Genomic DNA, 26,831 nt, shown 5'->3' on the forward strand with positions numbered 1-26,831 from the left:
AGTTCATCTGTAACTGTATAGTCATGATTACCATATAGATTCTATTGATATAAAACTTTTTATTATGCAGCTTGCCCAATTCCGACAACGGAAAGCTCAAACCGATGCTCGGAATCCAGTAAAAAAACAGAAGAAGAAAAAGAAAGTACCAGTTAAAGGGGAGGAACAACTGCAACGTGCAACATCTCAGCATCATTTGCAAGATGGTAATGCTTGTGCAGAGAGAGGAGCAGCAGGTGATGGTGCAAATTTCATAATTAAAAGAACTTTACACAGTGGAGATGTGATCAAACAGGATCAGACATATACCATTGAGGTGAGAGCTATGCATTTTGTCTTCATTCCATCAAGTAAATGTTTTATTGATGTACAGCTGGATACCATTGATATCCCGTTCTCTCATTGGCATTAGTTGACATTAACTTTCCCACTGCTTCTCTATTGTGACATTTGAGAGAGGTAATCTGTTCTGTAGTCCTATAGGAATAATTTGTCTGTAAATTCACTGCTGAGATTATAACACACTTAAAACTGGATATATCATTTACCATTTGTGCCATTTAACAATTTCATGCTCTGGACTTTGCAGACAGCAGCTTCTTCACCTTGATTTTTCAGTCCCTTTGTAGTAGAGATAAATTATACCATTTGCTTTTCTGATATTTTCATCCTATTCATATTAAGGTTGTGATATGAATGTGTGAACACCAGTTTTTTTTTTTTCAATGATTGTCAACCCCTCACATTTTTCACATAAGTAAGAATTTCAATAATGGTATCGCCAAGTTACTGTTCATCTGTTTCTCCTGGCAAAAAAAAATGACCATTTCATATCCTTCACATTAAGATACATTTATCTTGCTCTTGCCCACTCTCTAAATCTATTTCTATTCCTGTACAGACTCTTTGATTACAAGGATGCTTAATTATACACCTAGGTTTATATTGTCAGTAAATTTGATATGGATTGCAAATATGTGCCACCTCAGTGCTGGCCACTAACAGCGAGGAACCACCCCTCCGCACCTCCATGTCCCCTTATGATCCCATCCTGTCCATATCTGAGGATGACATATCTGAGGAAAACATCAGATGGAATATCTGGCTGAGTACTGAAGATCTATGCTGACCAACTTACCAAGGTATTCACGGATATCTTCAAAATCTTACTCCAGCAAGGTGTGGTACCCACCTGTTTCAAACAGGCATCATATCATTACCGGTGCCCAAGAAGAGTGTAGTAACCTGCCTTAATGACTATCAACCAGTAGCACTTGCATCCACAGCAATGAAGTGTTTCGAAAGGCTGGTGTTGAAGCATATCAGCTTCTCTCTGAGCAGTGACCTATCATAGAAATAGCTCTACGGCAGATGCAATCTCAGTGGCTCTACACGAAGCCCTGGAACACTTGGACAGCAAAGATGCATTCATCAGGGTGCTATTTATTGACTACAGTTTGGCATTTAAGACTCATCCCGTCAAAACTGATCATCAAATTCCAAGACTTGGGAGTTAACACCCAACTGTATAATTGGATCATGGATTTCCTCACTTCCAGACCACAATCAGTGAAGATTGGTAAGAACTTCACCTCCACAATTTCCATCAGTACTAGAACACCACAGGCCCGTGTTCTTAGCCCCCTGCTCCACTCACTTTACACCTATGACTGTATGGCTCAGTACAACAATAGCACCATCTACAAATTTGCCGACGATATCATGATAGTGGGTTGTATAAAGGAAGGGGATGTATCAGGATGATTAAAAACTTGGCTGAATGGTGCACCAACAGCAACCTTGCAATCAATGTCACTAAAACTAAGGAGCTGATTGTTGACCTTAGGAAAGAAAACCCAGAGGTATACGATCTAGTGATCATTGGGATCAGAGGTAGAGAGGGTGAGCAGATTTAAGTTCTTGAGAGTCACTATGTCAGAGCATCTTTCCTGGACCCAACACACCAATGCATTGTGCACAAAGCATGTCAGTGCCTGTACTTTCTCTGGAGTTTGCGGTGGTTAGGTATGAGATCAGAAATCCTGGCAAATTTATATGGAGGTGTGGTGGAAAGTGTGCTGACCTGGTTGCATCATAATCTGGTAAGAAAGCACCAATACCTCTGAGCGTATAGCCCTCCAAAAGGAAGTGGACACAGCCAAGGACGCCACAGGCAAAACCCTCCCCACTATTGAGTACATCTACAAGGATCTCTGCCTTTGGAGAGCAGCAGCAATCCTCAAAGACCCTCAGCACCCAACACACACTCAGTTCTTGCTGCTGCCAGAGGTATATGTGACATAAGACCAAGTTCAGGAACAACTGCTACCCCTCTACCATCAGATAAACTCAGAGACTCATTTAAGGACTCTTACTTGTGCACTTTATTGATTTTTCTTTTGTTCCCCCTGTATTGCACAGTTTGTTTACATTCGTTATCTGTTTATGGTTCTTGTTTGTTTAGATGTTTTATGCTGCGAACAGTTTATTTTTTTGCACTACCAATTCTGCCGTGCCTGCAGGAAATGAGGAATCTCGGGGTTGTGTGTGATGTCATGTATGTACTATGACAATAAATTTGATTACAATATTATGGAGAAATGTAAAACCACCAAGTGTTCAACAATGGAGGGAAAGATTAAAAAGTGTATAATTGATGGAAAGCATAACAGCTAAACACCAATAAAGAACTGATGATTTTGAGGAGTCACGTGATGGAGTAGTGGCCGGACGGAGAACTCCAGCCCTCTCCAGAAAAGTCGGGAAAAACAAGAGAAAATACAAAGGCACAGAAATAAAAGTTAAAGAAAAGTGAGTATAAAGGTGGAAAGAAGATGGAGACAAAAGAAGAAAAATCAAAATCAACGGTAAGAAGAGAGGAAGAGAAGACAAGGGAGGAAAAAGGTGAAGGCCTTACCTGTCCGAAGAAGCCCGCTACCTCAGGTCGGTAGAAAAAGAACTACAACAATGGCTCGCAGAGCCGAGTAAAAGTGCGCAACCGCGCATGCGCATGAAAAAAAACACACCGACGGGAGGGGGGACCAGTTGGGGAGTCGATCTCCACAGCCGGCAACGACAGCTGCAGAACACCTGCAGCAAGAAGAGACCACAGAAGACAATAGAAACAAGAAAGAAGAGAAGGAAAGGGCAACAAAGAAACAACAGATGGCCAACCCAGAGGAAGAAGAAGAGGAAGAATACAGTGAAATAGATGAAGGGAAAGGCAAGGTAAAGGATATACTTGCTCTTGTTAGAGGATACATGGAGTCATTTAAAGAATGGCAAACACAGGAATTCAATGATTTAAGAAGAAGAATAAACAACACAGAAGAGAAAGTGAATAAAATAGATATGACCTTAACAGAAATGGGGAAAAAGATGGACAAGATGGAAGAACGGGCAGTAGCAGCAGAAATGGAGGTAGAAGACTTAAAAAAGAAATTGGAGGAATCTAATAAAAAAACTAAAGAGACACAAGAACTACTAGCTCAAAAAATAGATATAATGGAAAATTATAACAGAAGAAATAACATAAAGATAGTGGGCCTTAAGGAAGATGAAGAAGGCAAGAATATGAGGGAGTTTATAAAAGATTGGATCCCTAAGACCCTAGGATGTCCAGAACTACAGCAAGAAATGGAAATAGAAAGGGCACATAGAGTATTGGCCTCTAAACCACAACCACAACAAAAACCAAGATCTATTGTAGTAAAATTCCTAAGATATACTACAAGAGAAAAGGTACTGGAGAAGACAATGGAAAAAGTAAGAGAGGGCAACAAACCACTGGAGTATAAAGGGCAAAAAATCTTCATTTATCCAGATATAAGTTTTGAACTCCTAAAGAAGAGAAAAGAGTTCAATACAGCAAAGGCGATTTTATGGAAGAAAGGGTATAAATTTATACTGAAGCATCCTGCGGTATTGAAAATATTTATTCCAGGACAAAACAGACTATTCTCGGATCCAGAAGAAGCACGAAAATTTGCAGAACAATTACAAAAATAGACTGAGGGATGAAGACGGGTAATGAGAGTAAAAATGATCACGATTGATATGTATGTGGGTAAAGACAAAAATAGACTGAGGGATGAAGACGGGTAATGAGAGTAAAAATGATCACGATTGATATGTATGTGGGTAAAGACAAAAATAGACTGAGGGATGAAGACGGGTAATGAGAGTAAAAATGATCACGATTGATATGTATGTGGGTAAAGACAAAAATAGACTGAGGGATGAAGACGGGTAATGAGGGTAAAAAGGACCACGATTGATATGTATGCAGGTAAAGAGGTATAAGAGTGAATAGAGACAATGTGCATACGTGAAAGTATCTGTAATTAGAGGAAAATATAGATAGTATAGACAAGAATTAATAAGGGAAGGTAATGGAATAGAGAGAATAAGGAGGGAATTAAAAGAGTGACCTTTGTGACATATGAAAAGTGAATTATTTTCTGGGAAAAGAGCGGTCACTGCAAAATCAGTTGACGCTTGCGAGTGGATTCGCAAATCCAAATGGAGAGGGGAGATGTGGTTGTCCGACAAGGGATAAAGGACAACTCAGGAGGGGAAGGGGAGATTGGGGATAAAGAAGATAGAAATAGGAGAATAAGGAAAATGTTGGATGTTGTAGAAATGTTGTCTTGTAAAGAGTTGAAATTAAGAAAACAGAAATGGAAAAGGAGGAAAGGTAATGATGGAAAAACGGAAAGAGAAGATAAACAAAATATAAAATGGCTACGCTGAACTATATGACTTTAAATATTAATGGAATACATAACCAAATTAAAAGGAATAAACTACTAAATTTACTGAAAAAGGAAAAAATAGATATAGCATTTGTCCAAGAAACACACTTAACTGAATTGGAGCACAAGAAATTAAAGAGAGATTGGGTAGGACATGTAACAGCAGCATCGTATAATTCAAAAGCAAGAGGAGTGGCTATATTAATTAGCAAAAATGTGCCATTTAAAATAGAAGAGGAAATAATAGATCCAGCAGGGAGATATGTTATGATAAAATGTCAGATATATTCGGAGCTTTGGAATCTACTTAATATATATTCACCTAACGAAGAAGATCAAAAGTTTATGCAAGATATCTTTTTGAAGGTAGCTAATACGCAAGGGAACATACTAATAGGAGGGGATTTCAATCTGAATTTGGATCCAAATATGGATAAAACGGGGGAAAAAATTAACAGGAAGAACAAAGTAACCAAATTTATAATTAAATCAATGCAAGTAATGAAACTTGTGGACATATGGAGGAAACAAAACCCAAAAGAAAAGGAATACTCATACTACTCGACTAGACATAAAACATACTCAAGAATAGACCTATTTTTGTTATCAGCTAGTATGCAGGATAGAGTAAGAAAAACAGAATATAAAGCGAGAATGCTATCGGACCATTCACCCTTAATACTGACAGTAAAGCTAGAGGACATCCCTCCAAGAATGTATAGATGGAGATTAAACCCCATGCTACTTAAAAGACAGGATTTTAGAGAATTTATTGAAAAACAATTAAAAATGTATTTTGAAGTAAATACGGAATCAGTGGAAGATAAGTTTATACTATGGGACGCAATGAAAGCATTCATTAGAGGGCAAATAATAAGTTATGTAACCAAGATGAAGAAGGACTATAATCAGGAAACAGAGCAGTTGGAATGGGAAATAGTAAACATAGAAAAAAAATTAGCAATAAAGGAAGATACAACCAAAAGAAGAGAATTGGCGGATAAAAAAATAAAATATGAAACATTACAAACATATAAGGTGGAGAAGAATATAATGAAGACAAAACAGAAATATTATGAACTAGGTGAAAAAACACACAAAATCTTAGCATGGCAGCTTAAGACAGAGCAAACCAAGAAAATGGTATTGGCAACAAGGAAAAAAGACAAACAAATTACATATAATCCAAAAGAAATTAAGGAAAACTTCAGAGAATTCTATGAACAATTATACCGAACTGAAAACGAAGGGAAAGAAGGGAAAATAGATGAATTTTTGACTAAAATTGAACTACCAAAACTACAAATAGAGGAACAAAATAAATTAACAGAACCATTTGGAACAGTAGAAATACAAGAGATAACTAAAAAAATTACCAAATAATAAGACACCAGGAGAGGATGGACTCCCAATAGAATTCTACAAAACATTTAAAGACCTATTAATACCGCCCCTCCTGGATGTAATCAACCAGATTGATGAGACACAAAACTTACCAAATTCATGTAAAACAGCAATAATTACAGTTGATACTAAAACAAGGGAAAGATCCACTCTCACCAGCGTCATATAGACCAATATCTTTGCTAAACACAGATTATAAGATAATAGCTAACTATTAGCAAACAGATTAGCAGAACAGGTACCGAAAATGGTAAATTTAGACCAAACTGGATTTATCAAAAAAAGACGCACAACAGACAATATTTGTAAATTTATTAACTTAATTCATGCAGTAGAAGGAAATAAAGCACCTGCAGTAGCAGTTGCTTTAGACGCAGAGAAGGCCTTCGACAGAGTAGAATGGAATTATTTGTTCAAAAGTATTGCAAAATTCAGTTTACCGGAGAAGTATATTAATTGGATTAAAGCATTATATAAGGGACCGTTAGCGAAAGTGACATTAAATGGACATGTATCAAAGCAATTTAACTTAAGCAGGTCAACACCACCTATCACCATTATTGTTTGCGCTAGCTATAGAACCACTAGCAGAATCGATAAGAATAGATAATAATATAAAAGGAATAAAAATAAAAGACAGGGAATATAAAATCAGTCTATTTGCGGATGATGTTATAGTGTACTTAACAGAACCAGAACTATCAATAAAAGAACTATATAAGAAATTGAAGGAATATGGAGAAGTGTCGGGATACAAGATAAACATAAATAAAAGTGAAGCAATGCCTATGAATAACGCGGATTTCTCAAAATTTAAGAAGGAATCCCCATTCAGATGGCAAATGCAGGCAATAAGATACCTAGGTGTACAAATAAACAAAAATCTAGGCCAATTATATAAACTCAATTACAATCCACTAATGAAAAAATTACAGGACGATTTAGAGCATTGGAAAGAGCTACCACTAACACTGATAGGAAGGATAAACTGTATTGAAATGAACATTTTTCCAAGGATACTATACTTATTTCAGGCATTGCCAATACAACTGACAGAAAAATTCTTGAAAGAGTTAAAGAAAATAACAAGGAAATTTTTATGGAGAGGGGGGAAACCGAGGATAGCAACTAGATAAATTAACAGAATGGTATAAACAAGGAGGCTTACAATTGCCAAACTTCAAAAATTATTATAGAGCCGCACAATTAAGGTACCTATCAGATTTTTATCAAACAAGGAAAAACCAGACTGGACGAGATTAGAATTAGATAAAATAGGGGAAAAGATACCTGAACACATATTATATAATGGGACGAAAAATTGGTACAACATAGAACTTCCTCCAGTATTACACCATCTCCTCAATTACCATCTCCTCAATTATTATTGGAAGAAGATTCATGTAGAAAGAAATAAAACAAATTATCAATTACCAAAACTAATATTGATGCAAAATAAGCTACTCCCTTTTACAATAGACAACCTTTCCTTTAGAAAATGGGAAAAAAAAGGGATTAAAAGAATAGAAAATTGTTTCTCAGGAAGTAGATTCTTATCCTTTGAACAAATGAGAGATAAGTACAATATAACTGGAGATACAGCGCTGGCATATTACCAACTGAGATCCTACTTGAAAGATAAACTAGGAAGCAATTTGAGTTTACCAGAGGGAAGTAACCTTGAATATGTGATTACAGATACAATGTTAATCAAAAGATTTATAACAAATATGTATATTAAACTGCAAGAAAAGGAAAATGAGGAAACAAATGGTAAAACTAAACAAAAATGGGAACAAGATTTAAATATAAAGATAAAAAAGGAAACATGGGAGAAATTATGTTCTGGAACGATGAGAAATACAATAAATACGAGGCTGCGTATGATACAATATAATTGGTTACACAGACTATACATTACACCGCAAAAGTTAAATAAATGGGACCCAACAGTATCTGATAGATGTTTTCGATGTAAAAAAGAAAGGGGAACAACAATTCATGCAATCTGGACATGTGAGAGAGTAGAAAAATTTTGGGATGATCTCAATCAGATATTAAATAAAATAACAGAAAACAATATACCAAAGAATCCAGAGATCTTTCTCCTAAGTAACATAAAAAATAAAGAATTTGGTATTGACTTGGAAGATGCACAAAAAAGATTTGTTAAGATAGCCCTAGCCGTAGCAAAAAAATGTATTATGTCAACCTGGAAATTGGAAGATAATTTGAAAATACAACAATGGTATATAGAAATGAATAAATGTATTCCATTAGAAAAAATAACATATAGTTTAAGAAATAATATTGAAATATTCAAACAAGAATGGGAGCCTTACATTAAATACAATAGCGAAAACCTACCGGGAACAAACATTACCTAAGTTGATGGAAGGAGAAGAAAAGAAAAGAATGGACTCAGTAGAATTTCTGGTGTATTTTTGTTGAATGACAACATTGTCTGACTGGCTTAATGCAACCTAGATTGTATACCTAAAATGGATGAGAGGGGGGGGGTGGGGAGGTGGCTTGGGAGGAGGGAGTGGGGGGGGGAGAAAAAGTCACTGTATATGTGTGAAAAAGAAAAAGTGTATATCATGGCTAACGTGATTTATGGTGTGAAAAATAAAAAATTTAAAAAAAAATAAATAAAAAGAAAAAGAACTGATGATTTCAACATAAACTGGTCACCGGTAATACTACAGTTTCTGAGATTGATGAAGGATTTAAGTGCTGGGGAGGAGTTTGACCAGTGCACTCTATATGTAATTGGAGTCATGTATTCAGATAAGACTGTGATTGTCTACAAGTGATGACACAGTGATAAATTCAATAAGATTTACTCTAACCATCTCTTATTTAAGCTCGAAAGTGTCACATTGGGCATTTGAAGAAGTTTATGGTTAAATATATTGATGACTGCATATTGATTAGAATAAGGTTAATTTAGTGCTTCTGTGAACAGAACTCAAACGAGATAGATTGATGCACGGTATACATCGGTTATGTGTTCTATGTATTTTGTTTCTGTGCTTACATGATATGACTGCATATGAAAATAAAAGTTGAGTTCAAAAAAAATCTGAAATCTGACGTTCCTAGTTGTAGCCATCAAGAAAATTGATCTTTTTTTTTCCAAATTTGTTTTCACAATCAGTATTTATTATCATGTCATTAAGTTTGTTTTGCAGAAGCATCACAGGTGCAGAATTGCTAAAATTAAAACAAAAATCAGTGTAAAAGAAGAGAAAGTGAGGTAGTGACTATGGTACATTGTCCATGCAGTAAATTATAGTCTAGGGGCAAGAAGCTCTTTCAGTACCATTGTGTGTTTGTCTTCTGACTTCTGCACCTCCTCCTGGGTGGTAGCAGTGAGAAGAGGTCATGGCCTGGGTGCTGAGAGTACTTACAGATAAGGGCTGCTTTCTTGAAACACTGCCTTTTGTAGATGTCTTAGACTGATTTCCATGATGGCGCTGGCCGAGTTCACATTCCTGCTCTGTGCAATGGCACCCCCATACCAGACAGTGATGCAACCAGTCAGATATTTGCAAGTGTTTTTGGTGACAAACCAAATCTCTTCAAACTGCTCACAAAGTATAGCTGCTGGCGAGTCTTCTTCATGATCGCATCAACATGGAGGCCCCAGGACAGACAAGTTCTAAACCCTCTCGACTGCGATGACTCCTCAGTGAGGACTGGTTTGTGTTCTGCTGATTTTTTTTTTTTACTCCCCCCCCCCCCCCCTACTGAAGTCCACAATCAGTTTTGCTAACATTGAGTGCAAGGTTGTTGGTGTGACACCATTCAATCAGCTGATCTATCTCACTCTTGAGCGCATCCTCATTGCTCTCTGTGATTCTTCTGATGACCATGGTGTCATTGACATATTTGCATTTGGCATTTGAATTGTGCCTGGCCACACAGTCATGGGTCTAGAGCAAATGGGCTAAGCACGTATCCTTGAGGTGCGTCTGTCCTGATTGTCAGTGAGGAGATGTCGTTTCCCATTCATACTGACCATGGTCTTCTGATGAGGAAGTCCAGGATCCAGTTGCAGTAGGATGTCCAGAGGCCCAGATCTTGAAGCTTGCTGACCAGTCTTGATGGAGTGATGGTGTTGAAAGCTGAGCTGTAGTCGATCTCTAGGGCTGAGTGTAGTGCCAGTGAGATTGCATCTGCTGTGGAGCGATTGTGGTGGTAGATAAATTGAAGTGGGTCCACATCTTAACTTGGGGATGAGTTACTTCTGGCCATGACCAACTTCTTATAGCATTTCATCATAGTTGATGTGAGCACTACTGGGTGATGGTCATTGAGGCAGCTCACTCTGCTTGGGCACTGGGATGATTTAAGCCCCTTTGAAGCAGATGGGAACCTCCAACTATAGCAATGAAAGATTAAAAATGTCTGTGAACTCTCCAGGTAGTTGGTTGGCACAGATTTTCAGTACCCCTGCCAGGTGTGCTATCAGGGCCTGATGCCTTTTGTCATACTAATCTTCAGTTTGTAATGTATTATTTCTACATTTTCATCTTAATATAAAAGAAGCAAGAGGTGTATCACGTTGTGGCACAAGTTGCATTTTAATTTTTAAGTTCTTTTTTATACAAGGTTAATTGATATTTGCCAAATTTTCAGAAATTAAAATATCGAGAAGTAACTTGATCCTCAGACACCAAATGTTTATGGTGTGGCGGTACGCCATTAGGCAGGCGAACTGGCCCCGCTTGTCACGCACGCGGTGGGCAGCCAGCCAAAATGGCGCCGTCGGGATTTTTCTCCCGACCTTGGCACCGGCTCAGAAGCCCGCGCTTGGGGACCCACGTGACATCCCGGTGACGTGGTTTTCAGCCAGGTCCGGGCTGGGAGTATAAGACCAGCCAGGCAGCCTGCAATAAATCATTTTTGCTCACTGAACTCAACCCGTCTGGTTGTGCAATCGATCCTTCAGTGAGCAGTGTAGCTGCTGCTACAACGGTACCTTTTGATCTCTTGATTTTACAATGTGAATACCCATAAAATAATGTGAATTCCATATTTATTCTAATGTATTGGAAGGAACACTTCAATATGTAGATCCCGATGCAAATACCATTTTGCTTTTTGTATAAATATTTTTGAGAATCTCCCCACTTTTCTGCCTCGTTGATGTATTCTTAAAATGGCTGCAGGATGATTTGACCAGAACAATATTGGAACTAAAAGTTTTAGTTAACCTTAAGTTTGGAGGTTTGGTCAAAATATAGGCATTTTTTAAAAAAAAGTTCATTTCTAGCAGTGGCAATAACATTTCATGGATGTTATTTACAAAAAAATCATGAAAGCAGAGTTGAAGGCGACAAGCGACAGTTTTTAAAAGCTTGATCAGAAATTATGGTTAAAGGGTGCTGATAATTAGTGATGAGGTGGGTTTGTGGGTAAAAAGAAAACTACTGAGAAATTTGGCATTAGGACCAGGGCAAACTCTTTGGTGGGAAAGTAGAAGAGAGGAATGCAGCAAATTACAACATTATTTCATTTTTTTTTCCCCTGTGGGTCAAAAATGTTTATTCTTTAGAAATGGTAAGATATTCCTCCATAGTCACCATGTGATAAATGCTTTTTCAAATTTGTATGTAATATTTAGAAACAATAGTTTTATCTTTTTAATATTTCATTTACTTTCTTGAGACATTTGGTAGTTAGTGAATAATGTGTAATTTTTCAATCAATTTTTGTTCAAATGAGTAAACCTACATAGCATTAAAGATTCGCCTTGCCTTCGCCAACACCCCACCAGCCTTCACATTCAACGTTTCATCCTCTGTAATTTCCGCCACCTACAACATGATCTCTGCGCCAAATGTACTTTCCCCTCTCCACCATCCAGAGGGTTTGCTCCCTCAGTGACTCTTTCGTCTAGTTCTCTTTTCCCACCAATCACTGCCTCTGTACCTACCTTCATGGCTGCAAGAAATGCTACACTTGTGCCTACACCGCCTCCCTCACCACCAATTGGGGCCACAAACAGTCCTTCCAAATGAAGCAACACTTCACTTGTGAATCTGCAGAGGTCATCAACTGCATCCGGTGCTCCTGTTGTGGCCCCCTCTCTGTTAGAGAGATGACACAGACTAGGATATTGCTTCATTGAGCATTGTCATTCAGTCCACTGCAATAGCAATTTCCCTGCCACATTCTCATGCCAATGTGTCTATCCATGGTCTTGTGCACTGCTAAATTGAGACATCCCATAAAATGGAGGAACAGCACATTGTATTCCTTCAGGACACCCTTCAACCAGATGGAATTAATGTCAACCAGTTTATGTTAGTCCCCAACCCTTCCTTTTTCTTCTCCTTTCCTGTAGCTCCCTCTCCCCTTCCACCACCTCCCCACTCCCCCAATCACTTCCTTAAATTTTTTGCTCTCATGTTCACTCGGACTTGCTCTTTTTTTCCTCCAGCTCTGCATTCACACAGCTACTCCCCTACCCTGATCGCTTCTCAGCTTTTCTCTCCTGTCCTCCTATCTATGTCCATTTATGGCCTCTTGGCCTTAAGCCTCTGCTCCTCCCCTTTCTTCCCTCCTTCCACTGTATTTTATTCACTTGCTTTGCTCTCATTCCTTTGCAAAGGTCTCTGGCCTGAAACTTTGGTTATATATCTTTGCCTGCTATAGATGCTACATGACCTGTTAGGTTTCTACAGAACTTTTGTGTATTAACTAGCATTAAAAATGAAGAATTTTCACCTGTTTTGTTGAGATTGGATACAGGTATGAATTTTAAAAATGTAAGAAATAAAAACTGTGAGCACTTTGATCTTCAGAATACTTTGTGTGAAATTTGGGGTTATGATTATTGGGTACCTTTTTTTAAAAAAAAAGCAGCTTGTACTCTCATTCACGAATTAGCCCAGGACACCTCTTTTGGGCTGGCCTCATTCTTGCCTATTTCTAAACTCCTGCCCCTTGTATAAAGCCCAAATTGTCAGTTGCCTTCCTAGCTATTTGCTCACCTGCCTGGCATTTTTCTGTAATTCGTGTACAGGAACACCATGATCACTCTGTACTGTACTTACTTGCAGTCTCTCCCCATTTAGATCATTGTCTGCTTTTGCTTTCCTTTTACCAGCCTGAAAGACCCACTTACTTTGTCTCTGTCTTCTGTCTGAAAACCAATCTTTAATCCGCTAATTACTTTACCCAGTACTGTGAGGTCTTGTCTGTGCACATAATGGTCTGAAGAACCTGATTCTATGCTCTATGTTTCTATACATTCTCTCGTCTTGCCTCCAATGCATTAACATCCTTCCATAGTCCAGATAATGGCTTTTCTAACTAATGCATCACGTTGTGCACTTCAATCCTTAAACTGTAATATTTTAGTAGTTTTCCCAATTACTGGCAGGATCTGCATGCTAATATCTTGCAAATCATGAAGTAGGCTGCCAAGATGCCTCTGCATCACAGAACTCCGCGGTCACTCACAAGTTTATTTAAAAAAACATTTTTAAAAAAATTAAACCAGTCAATGGACAATTTCACACTTTCCCACGTTATACTCCATTTGCTTGACACTCACTAGACCTATCCATGTTATCTTACATTTTTTAAAAATTAGTTATTCCTCCTGTTTTATGGCATTCCGCAATTTAGAATTTGTATTTTTGAATTCAGAGTCTTAATCTTTATGATAAATTCTGCAGGATAGTAGTTCAGTGCTAATGTTGAGGGTATTTGAGTCACATGTTCAACCTTTTGAATCGCTGCTGTTTACCTCCCCCCCCCCCCCCCCCCCTCCATCTCTCTCTTATCTCTGTGCTCTGATTTTGCGCCATTACTTGACTCCTAACTGAAGTGGGTTGGCAATATTCTTTTTATTAACTACTTTTTTTCTTTGGCTTGGCTTCGCGGACGAAGATTTATGGAGGGGGTAAAAAGTCCACACGTCAGCTGCAGGCTCGTTTGTGGCTGACAAGTCCGATGCGGGACAGGCAGACACGATTGCAGCGGTTGCAGGGGAAAATTGGTTGGTTGGGGTGGGTGTTGGGTTTTTCCTCCTTTGCCTTTTGTCAGTGAGGTGGGCTCTGCGGTCTTCTTCAAAGGAGGTTGCTGCCCGCCAAACTGTGAGGCGCCAAGATGCACGGTTTGAGGCGTTATCAGCCCACTGGCGGTGGTCAATGTGGCAGGCACCAAGAGATTTCTTTAGGCAGTCCTTGTACCTTTTCTTTGGTGCACCTCTGTCACGGTGGCCAGTGGAGAGCTCGCCATATAACACGATCTTGGGAAGGCGATGGTCCTCCATTCTGGAGACGTGACCCATCCAGCGCAGCTGGATCTTCAGCAGCGTGGACTCGATGCTGTCGACCTCTGCCATCTCGAGTACTTCGACGTTAGGGATGTAAGCGCTCCAATGGATGTTGAGGATGGAGCGGAGACAACGCTGGTGGAAGCGTTCTAGGAGCCGTAGGTGGTGCCGGTAGAGGACCCATGATTCGGAGCCGAACAGGAGTGTGGGTATGACAATGGCTCTATATACGCTTATCTTTGTGAGGTTTTTCAGTTGGTTGTTTTTCCAGACTCTTTTGTGTAGTCTTCCAAAGGCGCTATTTGCCTTGGCGAGTCTGTTGTCTATCTCATTGTCGATCCTTGCATCTGATGAAATGGTGCAGCCGAGATAGGTAAACTGGTTGACCGTTTTGAGTTGCCCATTCAGAGCCAGCTCTTCAGTGCTTGACGTCCTGCTTTGCGGAAACTGCCAAAATGTTTGGCCTGGAAGTCAGCCTGAAGAAAACTGAGGTCCTCCATCAGCCAGCTCCCCACCATGATTACCAGCCCCCCCACATCTCCATCGGGCACACAAAACTCAAAACGGTCAGTTATTAACTACTGTCTCTTCAGAAAATCCACTGGTTGTGGTCAAGAAAATACTTTTTTTAAAAGTCCATTATTATTTAGTTTCTGGATTTTTGCTTTATTTTCCTTGAGGGATACAATTAGTTTTCAAGTGACAAATGTTCATCTGATGGGGCCATTGTTCTGAAGGGATGACATTAAGCAGGTACCTGCCAGTTTTGTGCACTGCATCTTTTATCCACAGATGCTGACATGTGTATAAAAGTTTTTCTGGAATCTGTTTCCTTAATTCTTTTAAAATGTTTAAATGTGATCTATCAAGACCAGGAATTTTATGCTCTGTTTTGATAGGTTGCTTCATAAGACAATGGTGCTGGCAGTGAGGCCTGTTGTCAATCCTCTGGTAGCAAATAAGCAGGTCCTAGAGCAGTGGTTTTCAAACTACCATTTCTTCTGTACCTTACCCTTTTGACTTTTCTCTCCAACTCTCCCCCTCAAACTGCGTGCTACTGAATCCCAACAAGGAGGTCGGCTTCCTGGGCAGGAGCAGGGACCTCTGGCTCAGTGGTGTTTGCCGAGATGAAAACCTTAGTCGAGAGCAAATTTACAATACTAATTTAATCCTTCCCACCCCCCCCCAACACCCTGGTCCAGAGACCATTCTAGTTGAAGTGTTGTCTTTGCCTTGCACGAATCTGAAATCAGTGCAATTACTTAAAGTACCACCATTGTTATTATTCAATTATAGACAGTAGGTGCTGGAGTAGGCCATTCGGCCCTTCAAGCCAGCATTGCTATTCACTGTGATCATGGCTGATCATCCACAATCAGTACCCTCTTCCTGCCTTCTCCCCAGATCCCTTGACTCCGCTATCTTTAAGAGTTTTATCTAATTCTTTCTTTATTTTTAAACTTTATTTAAGATTTTATAACATGAATAACATATAGGATTACATTAAAAAAAAATTAAGAATAAAATAATAAAATTACAATACAGTATCAGTAATCTAAATAAACTATACCCTCCCCAATAATTATTACACATTAATAATCCAACTCAAATTAGTCCAACCCCCCTTTCCCCCCAAAATAAAGAGTGAAGAATTAATAAAGTTAATAATATATGTGAGAAAAAAACCCACTTACAAAAAAAAACAAAAACATAACCGATTAAAATACTAACAAAAAGAAAAGTAATTAATACCAAGATATCAGACTTAAAAAACATATTTAAATCAAACTTAAATGCATATATTTAACAAATGGAGTTAAGATGAAACATATATTTAACTCAAACTTAATATAAAAAATTAGTAAAGTTAGTAACATTATCTATCAAAAATTCTTAAACAATAATCAATTCTTAAAAAAAATTGTAACATGAAAAAAAAACTTTCTCTATAGAGATAAACCTTCACCAAATATCAACTAACTTCACATCTATCATCATATTAGTCACATAAACCACCATCTTAAAACAAAATTCAAACCTCATTAAGCATCGTACAATTCAATTTTAGTACTCTTCCACCATTTTTCCCTTTTACTCTTGAATAGTTATCCAATAAAAGCTCCAATACCACATTTAAATATCCCCAATCATTACGTTAAAATTCAGATATCCAAATAATAAAAACACAACTACAACAAAATCTATATCTTCAACAAATGGAGCATAAACCACAAACAAAATTCAAGCCTCATTAAGAAATGTACAATTCAATTTATAACTTTCACCATTATTCCCTTCGTTCTATAACTAAAATAGCAAAATAATATACACCAGAATTACCACTCCTTTCACCTTAAAGTTAAAGAAAAAATATAAAAAAACTTATCCATCCCATTCACATTTAAATTTCAAATATTCCTTATCTACTGAATAAACTTTACAAAAAAAACCACATCAATTTTTAGTTTTTTAAACAATCAAATACTTTCTTATGCTTTTTTTTATATAAACATAAAAAAAACCCTTCACTCTTTAATCTAATAATACAAAAAAAAAGGAAAAAAACGGGTAGGAGGTTAAAAATACCCCCTCCCGTCTAAACCGCGCAATGCGGTAACTCCCCAAAAAAAAAATGGGTGTGAGATAACTCATACGTAGCAGATGACTTTCAGGAAATAGTGCCTATCCAGTTCTCTCCCCCAACTCTCACTTCATCTTAAACTAATATCATCATTATTTAATATCCCTTTTTTTAAAAAAAACATAAGAAAAAAAAAGGTCAACTCTTCTTTTAATCAGCTCCAACTGCCGAGTCAACATTACAACCATTCCTTCTTGGAGCACGGCTCTTTTCTTCCATCTCTTGTCTCCTTAGAGATCGCGGCGGTCTATGTCTCTGTTAAAACAGAGAATTTTAAAAGAATTAAGGAAACAGATTCCAGGAAAACTTTTATACATATGTCAGCATCTGTGGGCAGCTCTTGAGCAAATGCTATACCTTCCTTTGGAGAATCAAAGAACTTTGGTTGGCAACCATCTTGGAAAACCTTCAAAACAGCTGGATATCTAAAGGTTGCCTTGTAACCTTTCTTCCATAACAACTCTTTAGCAGGATTGAATTCCCGTCGTTGGAACATAGCTTCTTGACTCAAATCCACATAGAAGAAAACTCGATTATTTTGAATCATCAAGGGTGATTTTCTCTGTTGTGCATTTCTAATAGCCACTCGTAAAATTATTTCTCTGTCGTAATAATTCAAGCAACGAACCAAAACAGGTCTTGGACTTTGACCTGAAATAGATCTTCTATGCAAGGCTCTGTGAGCACGTTCCAGTATTATACCTTCTGGGAAATGTTCTTGACCCAGCACCTGTGGAATCCATTCAGTAAAAAATTTTCTTGGGTCTGGTCCCTCCATACCTTCCGGCAAACCAATAATCTTTATATTGTTCTGTCTGGATTGGTTTTCCAAATAATCAATCTTTTTCACCAAATTTTTATTTTGAGTTTGTAAGTCTTCGACCATTTTGGTCACATCAAAAACTTGATCCCGTATTTCGTCTATATCTTCTTCACACGAATTAAATTTATCTCTCACTTCAAGCTTAAAAGCTCCAAACTCAGCCATCTGTTGAGAATGTATTTTCACCAGAGTATTAAACCTAGTACCAAGTTCAGTCATAATCTTGGATAATCCCTGCATTGTTTAAGATAATTTAGATTCAAGATTCACAAAAATCTTTTCAATTGGAAGAGATTTTGGCTCAACAAATTCCTGCTTCTTCTGCATAACCAAAGGATCTTCTGTTCCTTCCTTCATTCTGGTTGCCTTCCTTGTAGTATGACTGCGTGTGGAAACCCCAGCCACAGCCTCTCCAGCAATGACTGGAGGACGCTGGCCGGGGTTTTCCCCAGTCCATAATGTATTAAGTTCTCCCAGTACATCAAGTTGTATAGGTTTTTCTATCTCAAGAGATGCAGTTTGCAGCACCACCTCTACAGTTGACAAATGCCTTTGAATAACTCTTTGTTCTAAAGGCTGTTTGGCTCCCTCTTTAGGGGGCTCTACCGATGTAACATAGAGCTTTACATCCGAACACTGTACCTCTCTCCTGGGATCCATTTCACGCTGAATCCCGGTGTCTTTCCTGTAGGTAAGCTCCAAAACTTGAACTTTTGGAAAATATAGTTTTTTGATGATCTGTTGTCATTTTTTTTTTGCACTTTTCCACCAATTGTATCATCATAAGTTAAATTAACAGCACTGAAATTATCTAAACTTTTAAAGAATTTTAACGGGCATTTCTAGACAAAACAATAAGATAGAGTCAGGAGAGGACTGGAAGGCACGTCTGATCCTTATGCCATCTTGCCACGCCCCCTATCTAATTCTTTCTTGAAAACATCCAGAGAATTGGCCTCCACTGCCTTCTGAGGCAAAGCATTCCACAGATCTACAACTCTCTCGGTGAAAAGGTTTTTCCTCAACTCTATTCTGAACGTCCTACCCTTATTCTTAAACTATTGCCTTTGGTTCTGGACTCCCCAACATCAGAAACGTTTCCTGCTGCTAGCATGTCCTGGGAATTAACCTCGTGAACCTACGCTGCACTCCCTCAAAGGCAAAAGTGTCTTTCCTCAAACTTGGAGATCAAAATTGCACACAATACTCCAGATGTGGTCTCAACAGAGTCATATACAACTGTAGAAGGACCTCTTTACTTCTATACTCCTCTTCTTATGAAGGCCAACATGCCATTAGCTTTCTTCACTGCCTGCTGTACTTGCATGCTTACTTTCAGTGACTGATGAACAAGGACACTTAGATCTCATTGTTATTCCCCTTTTTCTAAATTGACACCATTCAGGTAGTAATCTGACTTCCTGTTCTTGCTATCAAAGTGGATAACCTCTCATTAAACTGCATCTGCCCACTCACTCAACCTGTCCAAGTCACCCTGCATTCTCAAAACATTCTCCTCACATTTCACACTGCCACCCAGCCTTGTGTCATCTGCAAATTTGCTAATGTAACTTTTAGTCTCTTCATCTAAATCATTAATGTATATTATAAATAGCTGTGGTACCAGTACCACAGTGGTTCCTCACTAGTCACTGCCTGCCATTCTGAAAGGGACCCGTTAATCCTTACTCTTTGTTTCTAGACTGCCAACCAATTTTCTATCCATGTTGATACCCTACCCCCCCCCCCCCCCCACCAATACTATTTGCTCTAATTTTGTCCACTAATGTCCTGTGTGGGACCTTAACATAGGCTTTCTGAAACTCCTGGTACATTATATCTACTGGCTCTTCCTTGTTCATTTTCATAGTTACATCCTCAGAAATTTCCAGATTAGTCAAATATGATTTCCCCTTCATAAATAAATCCACGGTGACTCAGACCAATTCTGTTACTGCTATCCAAATGTGGCATTATTTCATCTTTATAATTGATTCCAGCATCTTCCTCACCACTAACGTCAAACTAACTGGTCTATAATACCCTGTTTTTTTTCCTCCCTCCCTCCCTCCTAACTCAAAAAGTAGGATAACATTAGCCAACTGATCCTGAATCTATAGAATATTGGAAAATGATTACCAATGCATCCACAATTTCTAGAGCCACCTGCTTAAGTACCCTGGGATGCAGACCATCAAGCCCTGGGGATTTATCAGCCTTCAGTCCCATCAGTCTACCCAACACCATTTTCTGCCTAATGTGAATTTCCTTCAGTTCCTCTGTTACCTTCGGTCCTCTGTCCACTATTGTATCTGGGAGATTGTTTGTGAAGACCGATCCAAAGTACCTGTGCATCTCGTCTGCCATTTCCTTGTTCCTCAATAATTTCACCTGTTTCTGTCTTCAATGACCCAACTTTTATCTTAACTAATTTTTTCCTCTTCACATACCTAAAGAAGCTTTTACTATCTTCCTTTATATTCTTGGCTCGCTTACCTTCATACCTCATATTTCCTCCCTATATTGTCTTTTTAGTCATCTTCTGTTGCTCTTCAAAAATTTCCCAATCCTCTGTCCTTCCACTCATCTTTGCTATGTTATACTGCTCTTTTATTTTTATACTGTCCTTGTTAGCCAAGGTCACCACATACTCCTCTTAGAATCTTTCTTTCTCCTTGGAATGAGCTGATCCTGCACCTTCTGTGTTATTCCCAGAAATACCCACCATTGTTGTTCCACTGCCATCCCTGCTCGGGTCTCTTTCCAGTCAACTTTGGCAGCTCCTCCCTCATGACTCCAGCTTCCCCTTTGTTCAACAGTAATATGGAGACTTCACATTTTCCCTTCTCCCTCTCAAATTGTAGATTTAAAACTTATCTTATTAAGGTCACTAACTCCTAATGGCTCCTTTATCTCGAGCTCCCTTATCAAATCTGGTTCATTGCACAACACTAGTACAAGCTGCTCTAAGAATCCATCTCAGAGGCACTCCACAAACTCCCTTTTACCACCTTTATTTTCGCAGTCTACCTGCATGTTGAAATCCTCTATAACAACTGTAGCATTACCTTTCTGACATGTCAATTTTAACTCTTGATTCAACTTGCACCCTATATTCAGGCTATTGTTTGGGGACCTGTAGGTAACTCTCATTAGGGTCTTCTTTCCCTTACAATTTCTCAGTTCTATCCATGCAGATCCTATATCTCTTGATTCTTTGTCACCTCTCGCAACGGACTGAATTTTATTCCTTACCAATAGAGCTACCCCACCACCCTCTGCTCACCTGTTTGTCCTTTTGAAAAGATATGTACCTTTAAATATTCATTTCCCAGACCTAGTCCTCTTGAATCTATAGAATATTGATCATATAGATCTCCAACTGAGCTTATTATCTGAAAAATGTCTGGTCCCAAGGGTTTCGGATAAAAGATTATATCCCTGTATCTGAAAATGTATTTATTTATTTATTTCCTCTTTTTTCTGGTTTGAGTTTCTAGTTGATTAGGGATAATGGGATTCTACAGTGTTCGGACAAGCCACATTTCCAGTTCATAATAATGTGAGAATTTAATGATGATATTCCCATTAACCTGCTCAGCTCATCCTTCTATACAGGGTAGATCCTGAATTTGCTGTCAAAATCTTAGCTAGTTGGTACAAGTGCCATCGATTTCTCAAGTAACCTCCTTGTGCAGTCACCCACACAATCCTAACTTGGAGACAATGGAGAAAAGTTTCAGGTTGGGAACCTTTTTTGACACAAGGATGGGAAGGGGAATTATAACAGGGTGAGTGGGAGGAAGCGAGTGAGGGACCAAGAGGTAATAAAATATGGAATAAAACTAGATAGATGAGAGAGAAATGAGAACAGTAGAGGATAAAGGGCAAATGGAAAGTGGAATAGGATAAGGGTGGTGTTACCTGCAATTGGAAAATTCAGTTTTCATTCCATTGGGTTTTATGCTACGGAGGTAAATGTGTCGTTCTTTAAATTTACATTTAGGTTCAGCCCAGCAATGGATGATGCTGTGGACAAATGGGACTTTTTTGGAGTGGCCAAAAGAATTGTAATGTCTATCTGGGAGTTCCAGTAGGCCCCTACAGACACAGAAAAAGTGATTTCAAAGTAATTGCCAGTCTGCTTTTGAACTCGCCAATGTAGAAGAGGCACTGAATATAATAGACTCAGTTGGATGAGGTGCAGCCAAAATCTGCTATTGATAGTCCTGGATGGAGGTGATGGGGACACGTTGGAACAAGTTGAACAGTTGCAGCAGGAAGTGCCTAAGGTGGTGAAAGCCTGTGTGGAGAAGGAAGAGTGAACTACTGAGGATGGTCCCTGTGAAATGGAGTATGTGGTGGGGAGGGAAGATGTGCCGGGTGGTGGGATCGTAATTGGCGGAAGCATTGAAGGATGAGTGTGCTGAATGTAGAGCCCGGTGAGGTGACAGCGGAATAGCATTTCCACCGGTGCGGACTGGGGAGAGTGGAGACGTAGCCTTAAATGGCCTGTAAAGGAACCAATTATGATTTTATTTGAAATCCTGCAACTGCAGCATTCAATCCTAAGACGGTGGGTACCTGTGCTGGCAGCAGCCTCGAGGGGTTGCAGTCTCTGGGGGAGCAGTGGGCCAGTGCAGTGCACCAGAAACTGGGAAGCACCACCCACTGGGAAGAAGCATAGGAGAGGACCCTACAAGATGGTGACCATGGCAGTGGACCAGCAAGGGGCTCAGTGGCTGAAGGACCCACACAGGCTACAGGTTGCTGGAAACTGGCTCATGGGAACCAGATAACTGAACCAAAATTGGAGAAGGTTCTTGGGGCAAGAGGGGCTTCTGAAGTGCTTCTGGTGCTGAAGGCTTCCACATTGTTTTGGGGATTTGGATCTATAGTCTTTGTGGCTACAGAGGCTGCAGGAGTGCTGGAGTTGAATCCACGAGCACTCAGTGACTGAAGGGATTCTCTTTTGCTTCTCTTACTGTAAGGGGCATGTGGCAATACTAATGGTGACTCTTTGTCAGGCTTTGGCAGACTTGAGGAACTTTTGTGTAATATTGCATTTTATTGTTTTATGACATGACAGTAAGAATCTTGAAAGGTTAGAACCAAAGGAGCACTACCCTTATCCTGTCTGTGGAGAGATATAGAGTGAGGGCTTTATCAATTAGAGTGATTCTTGAAGAAAGAGAAGACTTTGGATGTCCTGGAGTGGAAGGCCTCATCCCAGGAACCAATGAAGTGGACGAAAGGAATGGCAACTTTACAAGAGGGAGGGCGGGAAGAGGTGTGGCCTGGTTTTGTTATAAATGCTGATGGACATTAATCCATATTGGGAGAACTTTAAATCAAGAATATCTTTTTCTGAAATTTGAGGAAAATTTTTGAAAGCTTAAGACTGAACAAAATGCCTAACTTGTAACCATCTTAAAATAAAATGTCTACTGGGAAGTTTAAATTTGGCTTTCAATTGCTCAAAAGAAGCAAAATTCTTTCAAATAAAAAAGATCTTTAAAACTTTGGATACCTAATCTATACCATTCCTTAAAACCTGAATCTAGCAAAGAAGGTTGAAAAGATGGTTATTATCGGACTGGCAAGAGAAAAACTATTATGGACAAAATTTTCCTAAATTGTATCCATATTCTTAACCTATTTCAATTATTTATAGTAATTTATTAGATTTAAGAACCCCCTCAATGGATGTGATTAAGAATGATTGGGAATGCAATTTGAATGTATCATTTTTATACCATGGTTGGATTTTCACTCTTAATTTGATTAATGACTCCTCATTTTGTGCATGACATTTTCTTACAATTTAGAGTGGTGCATAGGATACACATGTCCAAAGTCAAATTATTTCACAATTATTTATGCGGATAATTATTTATTTGGATTGTCAATTCATGATGCGATAAGGATAAAATCTTTGAAGCTTCATTGATTCATATGTTCTGGCAGTTAATTTGGAATTATATTTTTCAAACCTTTTCAATGATTCTAAAGATCTAATTAGAACCATGCCCTTTCATTGCTTTGTTTACTTTTTCTCGAGAATATATTTTTGACTTCAACCCAAGAGAGAATTTTGGCTATCCCATCAATTTTAATGAAATGGAAAGATAACTCTCTACCCACTTGTACTCAGTGGTTAAGTGATGTTATGTCCTATTTAAGCCGGGAAAAAATTAGATATAACCTAAATATTGATGGATAGCACTGGGCAACATTTTTTTTCCTAAAAAGTTTGCTTCATGCAAATAAAATTGGGGATTACGATAGATAACTTCAAACTGAGCCCAAAGATAATTTCAGATTCTCTGTATCACGTAGGAAGTTGCAGAAATATTAAATGAACTTTTATTGAATTTAGCATGTTTGTGACACATTTCATTAGTTCAGCTGACCTAAAATTGTTTTACCGCTGATTTTTGTTTATTATCGACACCTGATCCCTCTCATGTCAGTGTCCAACAGTAGATGGCCAGCATTAATGGATCCCTGTTGCTCTGGTACAGCTTTTCCTTGGTCTCATTGTTCTGGTGAAACCTTTCACCATGTTCATCACTGACTGCACCAAGATCAGGAGGGAGGAAGTCCAGTGTGAATACATAAAATGAATTTTCAATGACATGTTGCACTTTATAGTTTTGAATGCTTGAAGCATGTTGTCAATCAGCTGGATGTAGTTTGGTGCTCTTTAATTGCCAAGATGATTCTCAGCCGCCTGTCTGCATCTATCCTGACTAAGCATTCCCAGGCCCAAGATATTTGCATAGGACTTGGACTGAGTGAATGCCCAGGACAGCTTGCTTTGGTATGTGATGCAAAAATATTTACGGTGATTTACATGATCATTAGCCCAAAATCTGTAAAATACGCCCAAGTGTTCAGGAGGCAAAATCTTCGTCGTCCAGACTAATTTGTATGCAGCAAGAGGGGTCCTGAAACAGAGAAGTCGAGAAATGGGGGAGGGATGTCAGCAATGGTCCAAGTAATCTTGAGGATAGGATGGAAGTTAGCAGTGAAATTGTTGAGGTTTTCATAGCGAAAAATATTTGAGGAATGGTACTAGAGTGGGTTTGGAACAGTGATTGTACCACATAGCTGATGAAAAGGCAAGATAACTAGGGCCATACAGTTATTCCAAAAGTTCACAAAAGTATCATATCTGAATTTGCCCAGAGAAAAGAGGCACTCCATGAAATGCATGAGCTGTTGGAGTAAGAGTGGAGAGAGAGGGACATCATTGTTGAATATTGAACTACCAATCATTGTGAATCACAAGGAGTGAATTCCAGAACACATCTAACCAGTTCCCCTCTATTACATACTCGTCTGCCTGCCAGAATGAATTTGTACCCTGTGAACAACTCTTTTCTCCACTGTGAAGTTGCAGTTATTGTGTTCAAACTTGTTGGACCACAGACAAGAACTAGCATTTTCTTCACGCAATCATAGTGCTATTTGTTCCACTGCTGGAACAAATTTAAAAAAAAAATAATCCATTCGTTTCCTTTGATCACCATTATTTGCAGTAGCTTCTATTATTTGCCTATTTTTGTAATGTTGAGAGAGTATGTTCATCTTTAGCTTCCTTACTTCCAAGTTTGCTGTTGGTTAAAGTCAATATATTTTTAAGTTACATTGGATGTTGATTGTTGTATACATGTAACTTTCATAATTTATTTTTGCTGTTTTAGAAATATTAAATGATAAAGGAGCCTTATCACTAAACTGTTTGGTGTGTTTCCAAGGCAAGATGAGTGCTTTTTAGGAAAACGTGTTAAGATTGATTCCATATACAATAAACACGAGGTTACGCATGGTAACACAGGCTAGACACCACGCCCCAAAATTTAAATAAATGGGACCCAACAGTATCAGACAAATGTTTTTGTTGTAAGAAGGAAACGGGAACAACAGTACATGCAATTTGGGCAAGTGAGAAAGTGGAAAAGTTTTGGGAAGATCTAAATCAGGTATTAAATAAAATCACAAAAAGCAACATACCAAAAAATCCAGTGATCTTTCTTCTAAGTAATATAAGAAGTAAAGAATTAGGCCTCAAGTTGGATGAAGCACAAAAAAAGATTTATTATGATAGCCTTAGCTGTAGCAAAAAAATGTATTATGTCAACCTGGAAATTAGAAGATAGCCTGAGAATACAGCAATGGTACATAGAAATGAATAAATATATTCCATTGGAAAAAATAACATATAATTTAAGAAATAACATCACAGTTTTCGAACAAATTTGGGAACTGTACATGGAACACAACAGACCTCCACCACCTAAAATGACAGAAGGAGAAGACGAAATGAACTGACCCAGTATGTAAAAGTAGAAGACACAAATTTCTTGTTTATTTTCATTGTGTGATGACACTGTTTAATGGGTTTAATGTATCATATAGGTTGAACGTTGAGTGGGTGGGGAGGGGGGGTGAAGGAGAGAGGGAAGGGAGGGGGGGGAAAGGGGAGAAAATGACACTGTATATTCAAGAGGGAAATGTTTGTGTGTATTTTGGTTCATAGTGTGAAAAATTTAAAATTTTTTTTAAAAAAGATTGATTCCATATTTTTTTTCTACTTGTATACTAATGCATGTCCTACTTAATTATTTGGGAAAATTTCAAGTGCTTTATTTGTTTTTCAGCCAGAGAGTGAAGTATCCACAACAGCCGATGATTATACATCAGAGGTAAGATGTTGGGAAAGATTACAAATTATTCAGAGTTCAAAATCATTAGTAGTCTGAATTTTTTTTGGTAAATGAAAATACAAATAATAAAACAAACAAATGCTCAAAGGCAAGAGAAAAGTATGTAGTTCTTGTAATTGAAGAATTTGTCAGAAGGTAAGTGGAGAAAAGTTTTGTAGAGATGTCAGGGAGTGTGATGGGT

The 26,831-nt window shown here is 38.4% G+C and overlaps 1 protein-coding gene across 4 annotated transcripts in view; it reads left to right on the plus strand.

Moving 5' to 3' along the window:
• Positions 1-26,831, plus strand: part of akap9 (A kinase (PRKA) anchor protein 9) — a 226,267-nt gene that overhangs the window by 6,915 nt on the left and 192,521 nt on the right. For all 4 annotated transcript variants that reach the window (XM_069914357.1, XM_069914358.1, XM_069914361.1 and 1 more), the window contains exons 2-3: positions 71-316; positions 26,585-26,629. In XM_069914357.1, the coding sequence (XP_069770458.1) occupies positions 71-316; positions 26,585-26,629 (291 nt within the window). The remainder of the gene's footprint in view (positions 1-70; positions 317-26,584; positions 26,630-26,831) is intronic.

The sequence above is a fragment of the Narcine bancroftii genome, chromosome 1 (assembly GCF_036971445.1).
Source record: "Narcine bancroftii isolate sNarBan1 chromosome 1, sNarBan1.hap1, whole genome shotgun sequence".
In the NCBI taxonomy this organism is placed as follows: domain Eukaryota; kingdom Metazoa; phylum Chordata; class Chondrichthyes; order Torpediniformes; family Narcinidae; genus Narcine; species Narcine bancroftii.